Source organism: Notamacropus eugenii, chromosome X, assembly GCF_028372415.1.
Source record: "Notamacropus eugenii isolate mMacEug1 chromosome X, mMacEug1.pri_v2, whole genome shotgun sequence".
Classification (NCBI taxonomy): domain Eukaryota; kingdom Metazoa; phylum Chordata; class Mammalia; order Diprotodontia; family Macropodidae; genus Notamacropus; species Notamacropus eugenii.
The window spans coordinates 99,939,277-99,956,817 of NC_092879.1; the positions used below are offsets into that span (position 1 = coordinate 99,939,277).

A 17,541-nucleotide genomic window follows, 5' to 3' on the forward strand; every position below is an offset into this window, starting at 1 on the left:
GTAGTAGGTCTGGCTGTGTATGGGCACATGGTATTGAGCAGATATGGAGAAGTGCAGGGGGCTCTCGTTCCTTTCCCTTCACCACAGAAGCTCGAGAGGCTCACGTCTTGGGATAATTCTCCTATGTGTACAGAATCTTTCATGCCGACTCATTGGGCCTCAATCGGCTTAATCATGTGGTCCGGTTTGTTTCCAGCTGCATAGTGATCCCACATTTGAAGGTAAAGGCGTTCTAGTTCCATTGTGTACTGTTTGGTGTTGAAAAGAGGGCTGGATATTCTCTGCCTCCAGACTTTGCCACGGATTTTCTTCAGGCTAGGTGAAAAATAGCAAGAAGTAGATAGAGGAGAGAAAAAGAGAAAGATGGAAAAAGAGAAAGATAACCAAATCAAAACACAGAAAGACCACAGTTGGCCATGGTAACTAGGGGAGACTTCTGAAATCCAATAATGAGCTTCTGTTTTCTTCTTGTTTCACAGTTCTCTCTTCTCCAGTCTGCCTCCCATAGCCTCACTGCTGAAGAGTCAGGACCAAAGCTTAAAATCCTGCTCACCCCCCAACCACTCCAAACAAGATTTCCTTTGCTCCTTCCCCCCAAAAACCATACAGCCAAGAAACCAGGTTCTTTCTCTATTTCACCCAACTACTCTCTTTTAAATGCCTGCAGGGGGAAAATGAGAATTTGTAGGATGGCAGCAGGACAGGGAGTACTCAAAACAAAACTTCTGTCCCTTACATTTTTTTCAGAGACCTGTGAAATGGTTGAGTAATGCCAAACCTTGGCAAGAATCTCTCCACTCTTTGTTCCCTTCACTTTACAAATGTTAGCTGAGCCATGAAAACAGTTACTTACTATTCGAGGTCAGTGCCCAGTTTCACAGCAATATCTTCATACTCCTGCCTATTTTTTGCAATAAGCTCAAGGCAACCAAGGCAAGTGAGCTGGGAGGCAGCAACCCGCGAGGCAAGAGTCTCTCCTGTAACAGGAAGGGCAACACTTTATACTTCCTGGAGAGAACGTCCTACTGGAGTAGGACTTGGGAGATGCACCATCCCCAATAAAGAGACAGCAGGCCATCTTGATAAAATATGTTCCGAGCTCTGCCCTGTCAGAAACATCCACCAAACCAAGAGACTTACCTGGCATAGTCACCATGGGGGTCCCTGCCCACAGCACATCCATGCCTGTAGTATGCCCGTTACAGAGTGGTGTATCGAGGCAGACGTCCGCTAGCTGACCTCGCCTCACATGCTCCTCCTTGGGAGCAACTGGAGAAAAGATGATCCGATTCTGGGGAAGGCCCATGTTCTGTGCATACTGCTGAATATTGGGCTCTCCTACAGCTGGGAAACGCAATAGCCACAGCACACTATTGGGAACCCGCTTCAGAATCTGTAAACCAGAAGAATGAAAGTCACCTTTGTCCTCAAGAAGCACTGTTGTCGGCTAGCTTTACTTGCTCCTAACAAGGGATAGAGAAAAGCTGTTGGGCAAAGAAAAGGCAACCAATTTTCCATTTCAAACAGTGGCCAATCAGGCTCCTGTCCATTTCGGTGAAAAGAATTCCACATCAATAAACAAAATGTGCCAATTCCTTCTAGGCCTAGAGAAGGCCCTTCCATTGGGCTCCCTTCTTCTCTTGCCCCACCCCCCCCCGCCTCCAAAGCAGCTCCTAAAGCAAATTCTGAGAGCCTGTTCCCATCTAAACAGCACCTTACTGTCAGCTCAGTCTTTCCTCCTCCTATCTAATGAAACAGAAGTCTAGCCTCACTTTTCTTAACTGTTCCATAAGCACGTGGAGAATTTTTGTCAGAGGACAACATCAAGGCAGGCTGCAGGTTGGCAGTGCTAAGAGAGCAGCTTTCCTCAAACAAGCACAGATTTCCCAAATCCAACTTCAAATTCTGCACTGGGAAAGCTGAGGAGCGAACCAACCTAAGCAGCAAAGGCCGAATTTTAATCAGATTCTACGCTTTGCAATCTGCCTCCCACTCCATACCCTAAACACGTAACCACAATAATCCGAAAAATCATTCAAGAGTCTAGATTGTCTGGGAAAAGCAAAAAAAATGGTATTAACTGCACTGTTAATCCTGGGATGAAGCACAGTTGCCCACAGCAGGGAATGCCAATCCTATGATCTGACCAAGTTAACCCAACAAAGCAACTGAACATACTCACATTTGCCCACATCTGCAAGGTGGAGGGGTCAATTTTGTACAGTTGGTTAAAGTTACAGTACACAATGGCATCCTCTGGTAACCCATACTGAGAGCGAGTAGTAACAATAATGGTCCTTGGAACCTCCTCTCCTGTCGCAGCCTTGTTATTTATCTACAACAAAAGCAAAGTCTTATCCACCAAAGCTACCATTTCACAAAGCGATGAAACTTTCAAAAAACAGTACAAGATTCAAAGGCTGTGACCTGGTCATCACTCAGAAAGACTTGGAGAGCAGAGAGCTAAACCCCCCCAACTCCCCCCCCCCCCACCAGTTCTTCCATATAGAGTCCCCTATACCAAGGAAGCTCCAAGCCCAGGCCCTAACCACCCCCAATCTAATCAAGAGGTAAACAGTCAACTCCACTGATATCACAGTAAGGAGTCACTGAGTGGAACTAGTTCAGACTGAACAGGCATCATATTCCTTCTTGACCCAGCTGTGGGGAAAGAACAACAAAAGTTCCATGGAGTAAGAGGCAAAATTCTGCCAGGATCAAAGTTGCTAACGCTCTTGCGTCCTTTGTTGATTTGGTTCATTTGGGGTTTTTTGTCTCAAAGGAGAAATCTCTGACACTGTCCAGAGATAAACAGCACAGAAGGTGCAAGGAGACCAGAAGAGAAATGAATGCCAGAGGCCCGCCCCAGGCCACCTGGGAAAGAATGAACATTTCAATGAACAGAAGAGAATGGGCAGCCAAAAAGGCCCAAGTGAGCAGTGCACACTGGGAAGGAGGGAGAGGAAGCCAATGACTGGAATGCTCCCAAGAGCTAGGGGTAAGTGGCACCATGAAGAAGGGGAACCCGAGGCTAGGGTCTTCCCTTCCCCTGCCCCCCCCCCACCTGGCCACTGCTCACACACTAACTCCCCTAACTGAGTTGTCCAGTGTGTCTCACCCATTCTCCACCGTTACGTTACACTGCAGACACTCCCACGCGTGTGCCCCAAGTGGAAGGCAGCAGCTGCCAGGCCTCACCTGAGTGGTCGCCAGTCCGTTGCTAATATTGAATCCGTTGATTGTTATCTGAATTTGTCCTCTGTTAATCATTTCAATCACAGCCTCCGCAATCGTATTCATGGGAATAACTGGCATACTGAGAGCGGCGTTGTTGTCCGAGTTGTCCCCTCCATCAGGGCACTTCATCTAACAATAATGACAATGCCAATGAGGAGTGAGTTCCTTAAGGGTCCCAGAGCTAACGCCAAATGCAGTCAACTGCACGTCGACTCTCTCACCTTAACAATTTTGACATCAGGTAGACTATCAAGAAATGCCTTGAGGTCAATGCCATTCAGGACAATCCGGTTGTCATAAATGTGTCCATTGGATTTGAAATCGATGACTGCTTTTTTCTGGTGGGGAGGGAAAAAAGGAGGTGCCATTAAAGTAAATGCACAAGAGCATTTCTTTCACTTTTACCCAAACTGAAATAGAAGACTAGAGTTGCTTGGCATTTCCCAAACCCCTGCATTCTCTACAAACCTTCAGGTGAGGAAACATGTTGGCATGATCACCAATAAAGAAAGTGTTGGGCATATAAGCCAATTTCTCTGAGTACTGCTCAGCCACCTCAGCCGGAGAAGTTTCCTGATCTGTGATAATATAATCCATGAAAAGTGCACCGCTCGTCCCAGGGTATCCCAGCCACATTGCCTACAAAAGGATCCAAAGCAAAACAAGATGCCTTAAAAACAAGATTCTGCAAAGGTCCCAGTAATATAAACACACTAAACCAAGAATTCACTTCTTTAGCAAGAAGACAGACTAAAAACATTGCTCCCTCCCTGCCCACTTCCATGGAGAACACAAAGGCCAGAGTAGAGTTTGGTTTTTAACTAAGTCCTTGGTCCCTGCACACCAAGATCTGGGCTTTTTAGCCAAAATCATCTCTGCGCCACAGAGCTAGTGTTCTGACACGGTCTTCAGCGAATCAGAACATTTTCTGGACAATGGTCAGCACTGAACACTACCTGAATGGGAGCTGGCCTCAGAGCAAAGAGCTCGTTTCTCGCACCCTTGGTGTAGCCGTTCATATTCACAAGAATGTGGATCCCATCCTGATGAATTCTATCTGCTGCTTTCCCATTACATGGAATCTACGGAGTGATAAAGGTCTGCTGAGCATATCAAGCAGAGAACACTGTTTTACATTTAAAGTGTAAAATGCAAAGAATTCCAAGTTTCTCATGAAGGTTTCTTAACCATGTAACCACTAGCCAAGAAATTATTGGCAAAATTTCTCATGAACCTGAGTAGCAGGCCCTTCTGCTAAGACTTCACAGCACCCCAGGTCGGGAACAGGAAGGGCCCCTAGATGCCAGACAGGTCAACCCTCCAAGCTTCCGCAATCCCTGCTTCTCAACTAACAAGGAAATACACGTGGGTGAATAACAGATTCCAGCAAAGAGGAAAAAGAAACCTTCATGCTCAGCAATTCAGTCCTTCACTTGTCCCAACCACTCTCCAAGGTTGGTAGCAAGAGAAAAGCTGAAAACAGGGCAGGGTATGAGGGTGGCCAGGAGAGGGATCCAGATCACAGCGGCTGTGGGCCCTGAGGTGTTTCCTCAGGACTCCCCCAAGGCATCATTCTATGCCACTGGCAATGGCTTTTTTTCTTCTCTAGACATGACTAAAAAGCTGCTCAAGTGCAAATAAAACCAATCTTTCCCTACAGGTTATTGAGAATTCAGGTGAGCAAGAAACTCACAGATCAAAAGGTAATTCTTCCTTTTTTATTGGTATCGCGCCCCATCCACAGACATGCAAACTACCTACCTACTCCCACTGAAACCTTGTCTGAGACTCCTGGAGAGGCTCACCTGAGAAAGGTCGATGAAATGATTTGCTTCCGCCATCACCTTCACGCGAAAGTTTGTGCCATCATCTGGGCTAAGGGCGTAACAGAACACCTAGAAATGAAGCACAGTATGTTAGCAGCTCCCTAAAAAAGCAGGCACAACTTGAGATTCATACTGCTCAAACACATTCCATTCCATCGTTTCAGTCCTGTCCAACTCTCTGTGACCCCATTTGGAGTTTTCTTAGCAGAGATACTGGAGTGGTTTACCATATCCTCCTCTAGCTCATTTTAGATGAGGAAATAGGCAAATGGTTAAATGACTTGCCCAGGGTCACTTAGTAAATTTCTGAGGCCACGTTATATCTCATCACCTCCCTCCAGCCTGGAACACCCTCTCTGCTCTTGACGATTGACCTCCCTGGCCCCTTTACTTCCCAACTCCAATCCTCCTTTCCCCATCCCTGTTCATTCTCGTGCCTTCTCTCTGTTGGTTACTTCCTGTTTCTCCAGTCTATAGCTTGCTTCATATTTGTGTTTGCATGTTTCGTCCCCCATTAGATAATAAGCCCCTTGAGGACAAGGGCTATCTTTTGTTTCCTTCTGTACCCCCAGTGCTTACTGCAGTACCTAGCACATTACTATGTGTTTAAATGCTTACATTCCACTAACATCGCCAGATCTTTTGGAAAACCTGCTGTCTGGCCACCAGTCCTCCACTTTCCCTCTTCCACTCTGGCTCACAGGGCTGCTACGTGACACTTGACCCCAAACAAATCTCACCTTAGATTCAACACATTTATCCCAGTAACTGTTCACTTCCATGTGGTGTTTCCCAATTCAATTATATGAGTAACACAGTAATCCAGACATTATCGTCAAATGACAATCAAAGAGAACCCTGCTGCCCTGAGCAAGACTTTAGAAACCAAAACATTTCTGCATTTCTGCCAGTCACCACTCTCTCCTCGTCTCCCCACAAGTACCGGGAGCTAAGGAATGAGGAAGCAAGCAAGGGATAGAAAAGAGACACAAATTACTCAGTTATCTTCAACAAACTGAAAATCTTTCCTCAGCCGAGGCACGTTTCCGCTCCTGGCATCTACGATGCTGTCCAAGAGTTAGCCCAAGTGTCCCAAGGTCTGTGTTTTTAAATGACTAAGTCTCTCACTGAAAAGGAAGCAGCTGAGAATGGAGTTCAAATGGCTTGTTTCAAGTCACACAGAGTCATTCAAAGCCAGGTTACTGACCTCACTTCTATCAGTGGATCCTGGTTTAGATCCTTAACAAAACTCCCTTCTGTGGCTGGCACTCCATGCCTGACACCTAACGGATGGGTACAATGCTCACCTCAAATTTATCCGAGTTATGCATCCCTGGAATAGACTGCATGAGATGGGAAGTTGGATGGTTTCCAAAGTCAGAACTCACATATCCTACACGAAGTCGACCTTCACTGACTTTCAAGTCTTTTGGATGTTCATATGGCGGCTTGTGAAGAACATTAATCTAACAAAGGAGAACAATACACAATAGTCAAGTCTAAAGATTCCTTACTTCATATATAAAAGTAAAAATTCAACACCAAGTCTTACCTGCTGGGAAATTTTTTTTTCAAAATACTATTTTATTTATAAAACCAGTTCAGTGCAATCCTGAACCCCTAAATCTGTGCAAGGTGTCTCGTGCTCTAATCTGTCCCTGGAAGCAATGGAACAACTCCAGCGGGTCTGAAACCACTATGAAAGGATATCCACCCTCCCATGGAGAAGCACAAGTGTGAGCAAACAGGGCTTTTTCCCTCTCTGCACCAATCCCTTAAACAAACTCTTCAAGCAAAGCATTTCAGCACCTAGCAAGCACTACGGATGTCCCCGAAGCGGCCCACCACCATAAAAGAAGTGATGCAATGAACAGAACAAGCCAACTCCCACTCAAAAGGCCCCACCTTGTCCAAGCAGAGGTTTCCATGTCTCTCAGCAATTGCCTTCCTAAAGCCATGAGAAAGAGGGTACAGCATGCTGTGGTGAGGATGCACAGAAGGTAACCTATTCTTCTCCAGCTGGTCAGCTACAATACTAACTAATTTCTTCATCCGTTCATCATAGTCAGTCCAGTCACAGACAATCTAAAGAGGTTTTTTAAAAAAGTTAACTCAATAACCTTACACACAGAATAGAACTTTTGATGTGTCTTCTTGGCATGTTTAAACTCGGCCTTACCTGCAGGCAATGGGCCAAGTTACAGTAAGCATCAGGAAAGTCAGGCTTTAATTTCAGAGCAGTCCGGTAAGAAGCAATCGCTTCTGGAATGTTACCGGAATCCTATGAATGGAAACAAAAAAGTATGAAAACTCCAAAAAATGAAGGAAGGAAGAAAGAGAAAAAGAGACAGAGACAAAGAGGAAGAGAAAGAGAAAGGGAGAGAGCAGCTATCTGCAGCATTACCTTGTGAATGGAGGCCAGGTTGCTATGTGCATCAGCAAAAGCTGGGTTAATCTGGATGGCCCGGGTGTAACACTGCAAGGCCCCCTGAACATCCTGCATCTCCTTCAAAGTATTTCCCATATTGGAATAAGCATCAGCAAAGGTAGGACTGATCCTGAGTAAGAGAATCAAAGTCGTCCTTTTTTCTTTTTAAAGAGCTGAACAAACCTTCCTCTCTTAAAACATCCGTTTCCTCTGGCCTCCTGCCAGCGGAGCATTCCATACTGTCCCAAACCCACAACACACTTGGTCAGCCTGCATCTGCAGGAAGCGTTTTCTGTGCCCTTGGCTTCTCAGCAGAACTCTAAGCTCTAAGTCCTTACCTAATCGCCTCCTTATAATGCATCAGGGCTTCCTGCAGTTTTCCCTGCTGTTGTAACACACTTGCTAAATTTGAATGGGCAGCAGCGAATTCTGGGAACACCTAGAAAAAGTCATCACAAATGTCTGAGAATGGCTTTGGCGTCTCTAACCACTGCCATCTTTCCCCACCCATTCCTCCAACACAGAGGACCCCCATTCCGGGGCCCACGTTCTCCAAGGGGGTCACCCCCCTCTTTGATTCCTTCTGGGTCACTAACGACTCATAGGACACCATCTCGGGAATTGCTTTCATTCTTACTCAATGCTGTCAGTTCATCTTATCCCTCTACCAAAATGGGCCTCTTCAATATCGTATCTTTGTTCTTCTCCCACACAGGACCCAGCACCAGGAGATACTCAAAAATGAAATCCCTTCTCAAAACCATCTGCTTTCACAGGAGTGGCCGCTAGGGGGCGCCACAGTGAACAAACCTTGGACCTGGAGTCCAGGAAGAACAGAATTTAAATGTGACCTCCAACCCTTACCAGCTGTAGGACCGGGCAAGTTCCCATCAGGTTCTTCATCTGCAAAATGACAGAGTCGAAGGCAGCCCTGACCTGAAATACGTTCCTAACCCTCATCCTAAAAACAAGAACATTTACAACACCTAGCTCCTAGGGTTGTTATGAGGAGGAACTGGGATGATAATCATTGTTAAGTGCTCTACCTATCAGCGTTTGCTACTTCCTATTCCTAAACTACACTCCAGCTGCTGAGCTCCACTATCACACATGCGAGAAGCCACCACCATCAACATACTTCAAGTGCTTTGCGATAGAGGCGCACTGCTTCTTCAATGTTCCCCTGTTCTCGTTTAATGTTGGCCAAGTTATTTAGAGAGTCTGCATGGGTGGGACAAAGACGGAGAGCTGTATTATAACAATCCTCAGCCTCAGCAACCTAGAAAATGAAAGCAAGATTATTCAGAAGCCAACAAATCTTCGAGCTGCAGCTGTCCTTATCTACTTCTAAGCCAAATGGCTGCGGAAGCAGTTTCTTTTCCAATGCCCTTCCACCACCATCACCATCATTCTACTTGTCCCTTCGCCCTTCCCAGGAAAAAAAGGAAATAGGAAATGGGTATATAATAAGGGTAGGGCATTCCCTAGTCCCCCCCAAGAGGATGTCTGTCTACCAAAATACAAATTTACCTCCGAGTCCCTACTAATAAAAGCATGCTGCTTTCTTCGAGCCTAGCAGCTCACTTACACTGCCCTTCTCTTTCAAAGCATTGGCTAGGTTGCAGTAAGCATCTGGAAAATGCGGTTGTAGCTCAATAGCACGCCTGTAGGTGTCTATTGCAAGGTCTATGAGGCCTTGTTCATAGTATACACACGCCAAGTTGCCGTGCACCACTGCATGATTCGGGCTCAGGCTCAGGGCTCGAAGGTAGGCTGCTACAGCTCTGTAAACACAAAAGCACACCTACAACATCCATCCAGTCCACGAAAAAACATGTTTAACTTCATTCTAAAGCAGCAAAGCTCGTTTCAGATAACACACACTACATACTGGGAAGTAAGATTCTGACCTCAGAAGGAATGTACTTTCCATGCACACTCTCCTAACACAAAATATTCCACACTCCATATGGGAGATGTGGTCTTTCCTTACTGACAGGCAGGGGTTACCAGGGGGAGCACATCTGTGCAGACGCTCTCCCCAAGGGGCTCACAGTCCTACGTTGCAGTAACACAAATCCCACCTAAGTCCTCTGCATTGAACTGCAAGGCACAGTGATTGGGGGCAGGGGAAACAAGGGGAGTTCACTTCATTTCAAACAACCCCTGGCAACAAATTTTCAAGATCAAGTCCTAATCAATACTATCTCAAAGTATAAAATGCCTCCCAAGTGAAGAAATTTCTTTAAAACCAGATAACTCTTTAGACAAGGGAATGCACTTCTCCACACTACTCCAAAACGAACAGTGAAGAATGGCTCCTTAAAAAGACGGCATTTAAAAAAGGGAAGACCTCTAGTGCTACCCAAAAGACACCAGGGCAGGCCACTCTTGGACTCCTTAGCCCTGAGATTTAAGGTATTCATGGTGTCAGAATGGCCTCCAAATGGAATTTCCCTTCTTTCTTTTTCACTTCCCTGCTTTTCTCTCTCTTCCATGTTGTGCCCTCGGGTCTCAGGCCTCCTGGTCCAGTCGATGTCTATACTACGAGCTTCAAGAGTGAAGGCTAGGCTTGGGATTATTACTGTCCTGCCAACTCCAGGCTCCTACACGATGTAACCTTTTTTACAGAAAAGGATTAGCGCTACATAAGGGCTAACAAGGGAGTGACCAACACTATGAAATAACTATCAAATTCCCCTGGAAAAAGGAGGAAAAAAAACTACACATGAACTAAAAAGGTTTGTGAAATGGTAGCCAATGTGCCCAAAGAAAATAAGAACATCCCCACAATCATTGTTTCTGACAAACATTCCCTCACCTGTCAAATATACGTGCCTCCTTTAGGACATTTCCCAAGTTGATGTACGCATCAAGAAAATTGGGGTCAAGTGTCACAGCCTAAAAATAAGAGATAGACTCAGATGATGTATATAGTCTCATGTTGCAAGAATTAGGTAAAATGTCTTTGCAAGAACTCCAATGTTAAATTTCCTGGGTACAAGTGAGCAGCGCCTCCAATCACGGGTTCAAATTCATAAAATTATTGTACGTTGTTTTTTTTTTTTTTTTTTACTTCTCAATGAATATTAAGAGCAAGAAGAAAATGTAAACCACATGGTCTACAGTTTTCATTTAATGAGGAAGAAACCAAGGTCCCGAGAAATAAAGTAACTTTTAGCCTCTTTATGATAAGGGATGCAATTATAAATATTAACTAATTAATGGGGCTAATTCCAAGTGACTAATCTTGGAACCGAGTTCCTCTCTCAAAAAAGAGAGGATGAATTACAGTGAGGAGGAGTACGTAGTTTGTCAGATGCAGTACCAGAAGACTTTGCTTCACTTTTTGGGCATAGAGTAAGGGACCAAGGACAGGGAGAGAACTGGAATGAGTTACAGTGTAAAAGGAATATCTTTAAGAACATACAAAAGATAGAAGTAACTATCAGAAAAGCTCAACTGCACCAAAGCAACGGCTTGGGAATGGATGCTAAGGACAAAAAAAAGAGATTGCTTTTAAAGCTACGCTGGGTGAAAATGGACGATCAAAGAAGGGTTAAGACCGATGCTTAGGGAGAAAAGGATTACAACGGGTATCAGAGAGAAAGTAAAAATGCTTTAAAGGGAAAAAAGGGAGTAGATTACTAAAACCATAGGCCAGCCTGAGTCCTGGAAAACAAATTATTAAAGGAGCTGTATCTAAGGATTCAACCTGACATTTCCTCCTTTGACTGGTTTACTAGATTGGCAATATCAGGAGAGCGCCACAGGTAGAGATTCAATCTTAAATTAATAAATCCCTCAGACAATCCTTGCAAATAAGACAAAGGGACGTGGGCTAAATAACAGTACATTTGAGCAAACATGGTTCAATGACCATACCACAAGAGTGAGGAACAGATGTTTAATCAGCCTCAGTGGAAGGTCTTTAATATAATGCCTCCCAAATCTACCCTTGACCTTCAATCTGGTTTGAGGGAGAGAACCAAAGTTCACGTCCTGCCTGATAATATCCGACCCTGTGACATTCACTGTTCCAAGTCACTGAACATCTCTAGGGCTCTCTTTCCAGAGAAGAGATGACAAAAAGCATGCTACCCACCTCCTGACAAAGAGGTGAGGCACTCAAAATGGAGAATGAAACACATTTTAATTTACAGTCAATGTAGGAATTTATGTTGCCTGACTGTGTATATGTAATTGTTATAAAGGTTTTCTTTATCTTTTTCCCAGTTGGGAGTGAGGAGCAAGCGACAGGGAGAAAAAGGAGAGAGAAAGGTGTCACTGAAGCCAGTTTTTGTAACGCTCCAAACAGACAGCCAGGAAAGGATAGTGGACAAACAAGGTGACCTGGAATTGAACATGCAGAACTCATAATATACTTAAGAAGTACAGGCAAACATAAGAGATCAGGAGTTCCATGTACCACCCTCCTTCAGTTCTCCTGTATATATGAAAGTGCCCATTTTAGTTGGTGTTTAAGTTTAGAATTTTTTTAAAAAGGAAAAACTAACATAAAGAGGGAGTGTACTAAATAGAAGGCCTCTGAGGACCTGAGTCTTTGAGCTTTTACTATGGGTTCTAATTCTGGTAGGAATTTTATTAAGTGACTGACTTCAAGATCAAAAGGGCATACTTGTCAAGTTTGTGGAGGATGTGAAATCAGGAGCTAAAAAATGTTAGATGTAAAAACAATTAGAAACGAAAATGATGAGATAAATCGAAGTTAAATGCAACAGATATTAGACTTAGGTAAAAAAAAGGCCATTTTACAGGTAACAAGCAGAGAGAAACACAGATCAACTGATTTCTGAGCTTTAGTATGGTGTATGTAGCAGTATAAAAGCTAATGTATTTCTCCAGCATTAAGTTTCCAGAATCTCTCTGAGCACGTGTGTACGTGTACATATGTGTACGTGTGTACATGCACACACACACACACACACACAGAGCAATGAGAACGGTGAAGAGAAGACTCAAATCAGCTAAAGAAAGGACTGGGCATTGACTGAAGAAAATTTAGAGACCCTGGCGGGCAGGGATGGCTCTAGGGCTATCAAGTAAGAGACTAGATTTGTTCTGCTTGGTCCAAGAGGCAAAAATTAGGAAAAATAAGTAAGAGAAGCAAATAAGGAAAAACTTTCCTAACAATCAGAACCATCCAAAAAGTACAAAGGGCTAACTAGGGTCATGGTGGCTTGTCCATGATTAAAGATCTTCCAAGAGATGGATTCATGAGAGGATTCTATTCAAGTTGGTCACGTAGCAATTAAACGTCCATTTCTTAAGCACTTCCTAGCTACTACGTATAGACACTTGGGATATGTGCCTTCTGAGGGCTCTTGGGACTGACTGTCCACTGAGACTGGTCCCTCCAAAACCTTCTCTCAGGACATTACCAACCACTAACTTTCCTCTAATTCTACTCATCAAACACGAATTGACTTGAAGTATAGGCATGTAACAGATTAAAGCTGCATTTCATTCCTAACTAATTCTTTCAGAGGAACTACAAGACTCCCTACAAAAATGTAACCATTTTCAAAAGCCACTACACCAAAGTTACTCTATTACTCCTTGTAGTATCCTAGAAAGGTCTACATTTACAGTTGGGAAAATCTGTTACAGTTTTTTAAAAAAAATAACACTTGTGGAGCTACTGTGGTCCTCCTTACAAATCCTACATGAGATAGTTGTGGAAATCCATTCTGGCGAGTGGAGGAGAGATTAGAATTATGTGTCCGAGGAAGAAAGAACTGAGATCACAGGAAGTTACAAAGAAGCCCATTTCAGCTGACATAGGAAGTTTGTCTGGAAGACTAGAGCTATCCAAAGTGAAAAGGACACAGTCTCAGGGCGCGGATTTCTCCTCAATGGAGGATGGCTCACTGCTTGTCAGGTATATTGGGGAAGGTAGGGGGCTTTTCTTCAGGCCTGGCTTAGACTAGCTGGCCACGGAGGTCTCTTCCAACACATATTCTGTGCAACTGTGACTTTCAAAGAAAAATTATCCTAACAAACTTCATAGTTTAACTCAGTTGCTTTGCTTTGAGAACATGTAGCAGCCCAATTTCAAGGGAAATGGGAAAGCAGTCACCACAGGGAGTTGCTCAGGCAAAAAGCCAAATTAAGGTTGGGGGGAGCACATCTGGGTAGGTATGCCTATACCTAGACACATCTGGGCCACTCATTTTAGTGTCTCCAGGAGGCAGAATGGGTACAGTTGAAAGAGCACAAGTCAGACGACTGAATTCAAATCTCAACTCTGGTACTTACTCCCTGTGGGACTTTGGGCAAGTCACTTCACCTCACTAGGCCTCAGTTTCCTCACCTGTAAAATGAGGGCCTTAAACTACATGACCTCTTCAAGCTCTGTATACACAATGTCATCTTTTAGGAAGACCCTGTAGATCTGGAGTGTGCTGGCTGGTATCTGCAGGTGTCTGACTCAGTCATTTGATTTGTCTTTAAAGAGAGGAGGAAGAGAGGGAGGGAGAAGGCCATGACCCAATTTTTTTTTAACCTGGTATATGAAAGCTACATTTTTTTTTAAGTAGTAGCACATATGGGATGAAATGCTCCCTGCAGGTTTAAAGAGGCCACTTAATGCAACTGGATGGGGAAATAACCAAGAAAAACCTGGATCATCTTCAAGTCTAAGTCCAGCTTTCAAATGATTAATCACCTAAACAAAGAACCCCTCAAAAATTTGGTTTGGCCTAGCACAAGCAATATTCACTTGAATTTCCACAGACAAACGCTTGATCTATACTACTCTCTGCCTTTTTTAAAAGGCCACTTAAGGAAACTTGGGAAGATTCATATGAACTAATGCAGAGTGAAATGAGCAGTAGTAAGAGAAAAATGTATAGAATAAGCACATAAAGTAAAGGATAGTAACTCTCAAAGACTGCAGAATCGTGGCTTAAAAGACTGATAAAGCAAGGTCTTCATGTCTTGGCAGAAGTACAGAACAGAATGAGCTGTATGTTTTCAGAAGCAGTCTATACTGCTCAACTGGACATGTTACAAAGAAAGAGCTGGCGGGAGAATAGACAAGAGCGATGCCAAATTTAAAAAAAAAAATCCAAAAAAGTACATCAGCCAAACATTTAGAAAATACACAAAACAATTCAGAACAGAGCAATATTATGTTAGCATAGAATTCCATTCCAGAGATAAAACTACTAGGCCCATGGCTACAAAGAGAGCAAAGGAATAAGGAAAAGATCCACGTGTATGAAACAATTTCTAATCATTCCTTTTGTTACAGCAGAGGCTTGAAACTAAGAGGGTCCCTATTATTTGTGATACATGAAGGTAATGCCTTCTTATTACACTCCAGGAAATGATAAAGGAACAGTTTCAAAGAAGACCTGCATGAACTGCTCCATCCCCCTGAAAGACCGCAGACGAATGAAGAGGAAGAGGCTCCCCGGCCACCTCCTCCGCAGGGGATGGATGGACTTCGGCAGGAGACAGAACCAGCATGGGAATCTGTGCTGCTTGACTAGGCAGACTTCTTTCAAGGTTGTGTTTCATTTACCAACTGGAGGGGACAGAAGGCGGCTATCAAGAGCCAAAGCACCAAAGAGAAGACAAATAAAACAGAATCACCGAAGCACATTTTAAAGATTCCTAGAAGGTGAGAGAAGCAAGAAGGAAATATCAAAGCAAGTAACGTGTTGGGAGGAGGAAGAGTTCCCTGCTGAAAGGATCATATATCAAAGGGAAAACCAGGCTGTACTTCAGAGACTCAGAGTTTCAGGGACAATCCTTTTGAATGTGGAAATGCTCATTTTATTTGATGCTAAATTCAGAATAAAAAACGTTTTTAATTGCACAGTAAAAGAAGTTCACAACCTGAAGTCTGATTTCTTTTGATACTGAAATTGTTAAATGGTTAAGTTCATGACACAAAAGAACTAAGCCTGGACCCCGAGCGAGAGCTTAAAAGGCTGGCAGAGGGCCGTCAAGCTGAACCACCTCGTTTGAAAGATGAAAAAGCAAAGTTCAGTGACTTGCTTGGGTTACACAAGTTATCAGAAGCAGGATTTGAACCCATGTTCTCTAACTCAACATGTTCACGGTCCAAAATGTCATGTTAAAGGTGAAGGACCAGAGGCACAGACTCAAGGCCACAAAGCATCAATAACATCAGGTTCTGGTGATCCTTCTCCTGGAAGGGAGAATGAGGAGCCAGATTTCACTGTCCCAGAGGCTGGGCTGTATGTAAAGGAGTCCTTGAGAAAGTCTGGAGTGGAAGCCCAGGTGAGTCCGGATGACAGAGCGCCTTGAATGCCAACTTAAGGAGTTGGCCTTCATCGTAATAGCACCCAAGGGTTTCTGAGCAGAGTATGACAACTGATTTAAGTGACAATTCCATATGACCTTGAGTTCAAATCTGGCCTCAGATACTTACTAGCTCTCTGACCTTGCGCAAGTCACTGAACTTGTCTGCCTCATTTTCCTTATCTGTTAAAAAAAAAAAAAAAAAAGGGAGGTGGTATAGTAATAGCATCTGCCTCCAAGGCTGTGAGGGCGAAATGAGACTACCTGCAAACCTCAATGGGCCACATTCATCCGAGATATCGTTGTTACAAGCTTAAGCAAATAACAGCAATTCCTTGAGTCACAATCCCTGCCAAGGGGAAGGAGCAAATGAGATCAGGAACACTCCCCACCTCAGAGGGGGCAAGGTGTTCAATACTGAGTATTACTATTGAATATTACATTAAGTGTACCACAGGGGCAGACGGACCGGACTAACTGATAACTACTTCCTCATCATAAGAATCAGACCCACTGGCAGGCTTATTAATCCATTCTGAGCTACTTTAAATGCTCTGCCATGATACCAAAGACTGAATCTGCCTTATGCTACCCAGGGATCACGACATTAGAGATGCAATACATGTCTAGAGATGCACGCATACACACACACACACACACACATTTATGTGTGTGTGTGTACACATGAATTTACATGCCTGTATGTATAGGTGTGTGTGCGTGTACATGTCATATGTGTACATATATGTAATCACGACACAGCCCATATCTATACATTGATGCAGTCAGTATATACCGATGCAAATATGCAACATGTCAAAGTGTCAGGCTTTCTGCACACACATACACTTGACAAACAAACAGTTTCAATGACTTACCTTTTCAAAATGATGAATTGCGAGCCAAATCTCCCCTTGGGCATTAAAAACACAGCCAAGATTACTCCAAGCTACTGCAAAGTTTGGTTGCGTCTCAATTGCTTTCAAGTAACATGCCTTGGAAGGGTTAATGAAAGAAGAAAAAAGATGGGAGGGGAAAAGGTACAGGGAAAGGGGAAAATTTGTAAAGAAAAAAAAAGATCAAGGGGAAAAAAAAAGTTGATGTCAGTATTCCTTCTCTGACCGGCCAAAAGTGACCCTGCAGCATAGGCTCGCTTGCGCCAAAACTAAATTGCGCTGCCACAGCTGGCTGCTCCTGCGCCTGCGCCAACCAGAACCCAAGTGCAAACCACCATGTTCAGTTCTGCCAAACAAGAGCAAACCCGTTGGCTGGGAACTCACCTGGAAAGCCAGTTGTCTCAGTCTAGAGCAGGACTTCTCACTCACCATCATTTCTCATCCTAACACCTGGGCCTGCTTATTACAGACACAAAATCTTCTGGGGTCACCAAATGAAATTCGTTTTCCCCAACACTAATGACTCTTTCAGCAAAACCAAAATCAAGCAACATGGGGCTTTTTTCCTTCTCTACTCTGCTTACGCAAACCTGAGACAGTCTTTTCCCCCATCAGCTACATCAGGCCAACCATAAGCTCTACTTTGACTTGGCCCACACCCAGTGGGGATTGAAGCTGAAACCTCAAATGACAGGAATGCACCTGGGTTGAGGTCCCTGTAATGCGAGCGCAAACGTCGCCAGCGCCTCCTAACAGCATTGCACTGCGCCATCGCTGCGACTGCTGCTGCGCTCCGCAGAACACCCTTAGGCGCAGCAAACGGCCAACGAGATCCATTAATCTACTAGACAGGCCCGCA

At 44.1% G+C, this 17,541-nt stretch overlaps 1 protein-coding gene across 1 annotated transcript in view; it reads right to left on the reverse strand.

The window, feature by feature from the left end:
• Positions 1-2: 2 nt before the first annotated feature.
• OGT (O-linked N-acetylglucosamine (GlcNAc) transferase) overlaps positions 3-17,541 on the reverse strand; it is a 29,045-nt gene continuing 11,506 nt past the window's right edge. The window contains exons 5-22 of the mRNA XM_072626312.1: positions 16,665-16,781; positions 10,313-10,392; positions 9,080-9,275; positions 8,630-8,770; positions 7,830-7,930; positions 7,468-7,621; positions 7,243-7,344; positions 6,969-7,148; positions 6,371-6,529; positions 5,043-5,132; positions 4,194-4,319; positions 3,706-3,876; positions 3,459-3,575; positions 3,199-3,366; positions 2,183-2,335; positions 1,141-1,393; positions 854-977; positions 3-315 (exon numbers count right to left, since the gene is read on the reverse strand). Coding sequence (XP_072482413.1) covers positions 150-315; positions 854-977; positions 1,141-1,393; positions 2,183-2,335; positions 3,199-3,366; positions 3,459-3,575; positions 3,706-3,876; positions 4,194-4,319; positions 5,043-5,132; positions 6,371-6,529; positions 6,969-7,148; positions 7,243-7,344; positions 7,468-7,621; positions 7,830-7,930; positions 8,630-8,770; positions 9,080-9,275; positions 10,313-10,392; positions 16,665-16,781 — 2,598 coding nt within the window. The 3' untranslated portion in view covers positions 3-149. The remainder of the gene's footprint in view (positions 316-853; positions 978-1,140; positions 1,394-2,182; positions 2,336-3,198; positions 3,367-3,458; positions 3,576-3,705; positions 3,877-4,193; positions 4,320-5,042; positions 5,133-6,370; positions 6,530-6,968; positions 7,149-7,242; positions 7,345-7,467; positions 7,622-7,829; positions 7,931-8,629; positions 8,771-9,079; positions 9,276-10,312; positions 10,393-16,664; positions 16,782-17,541) is intronic.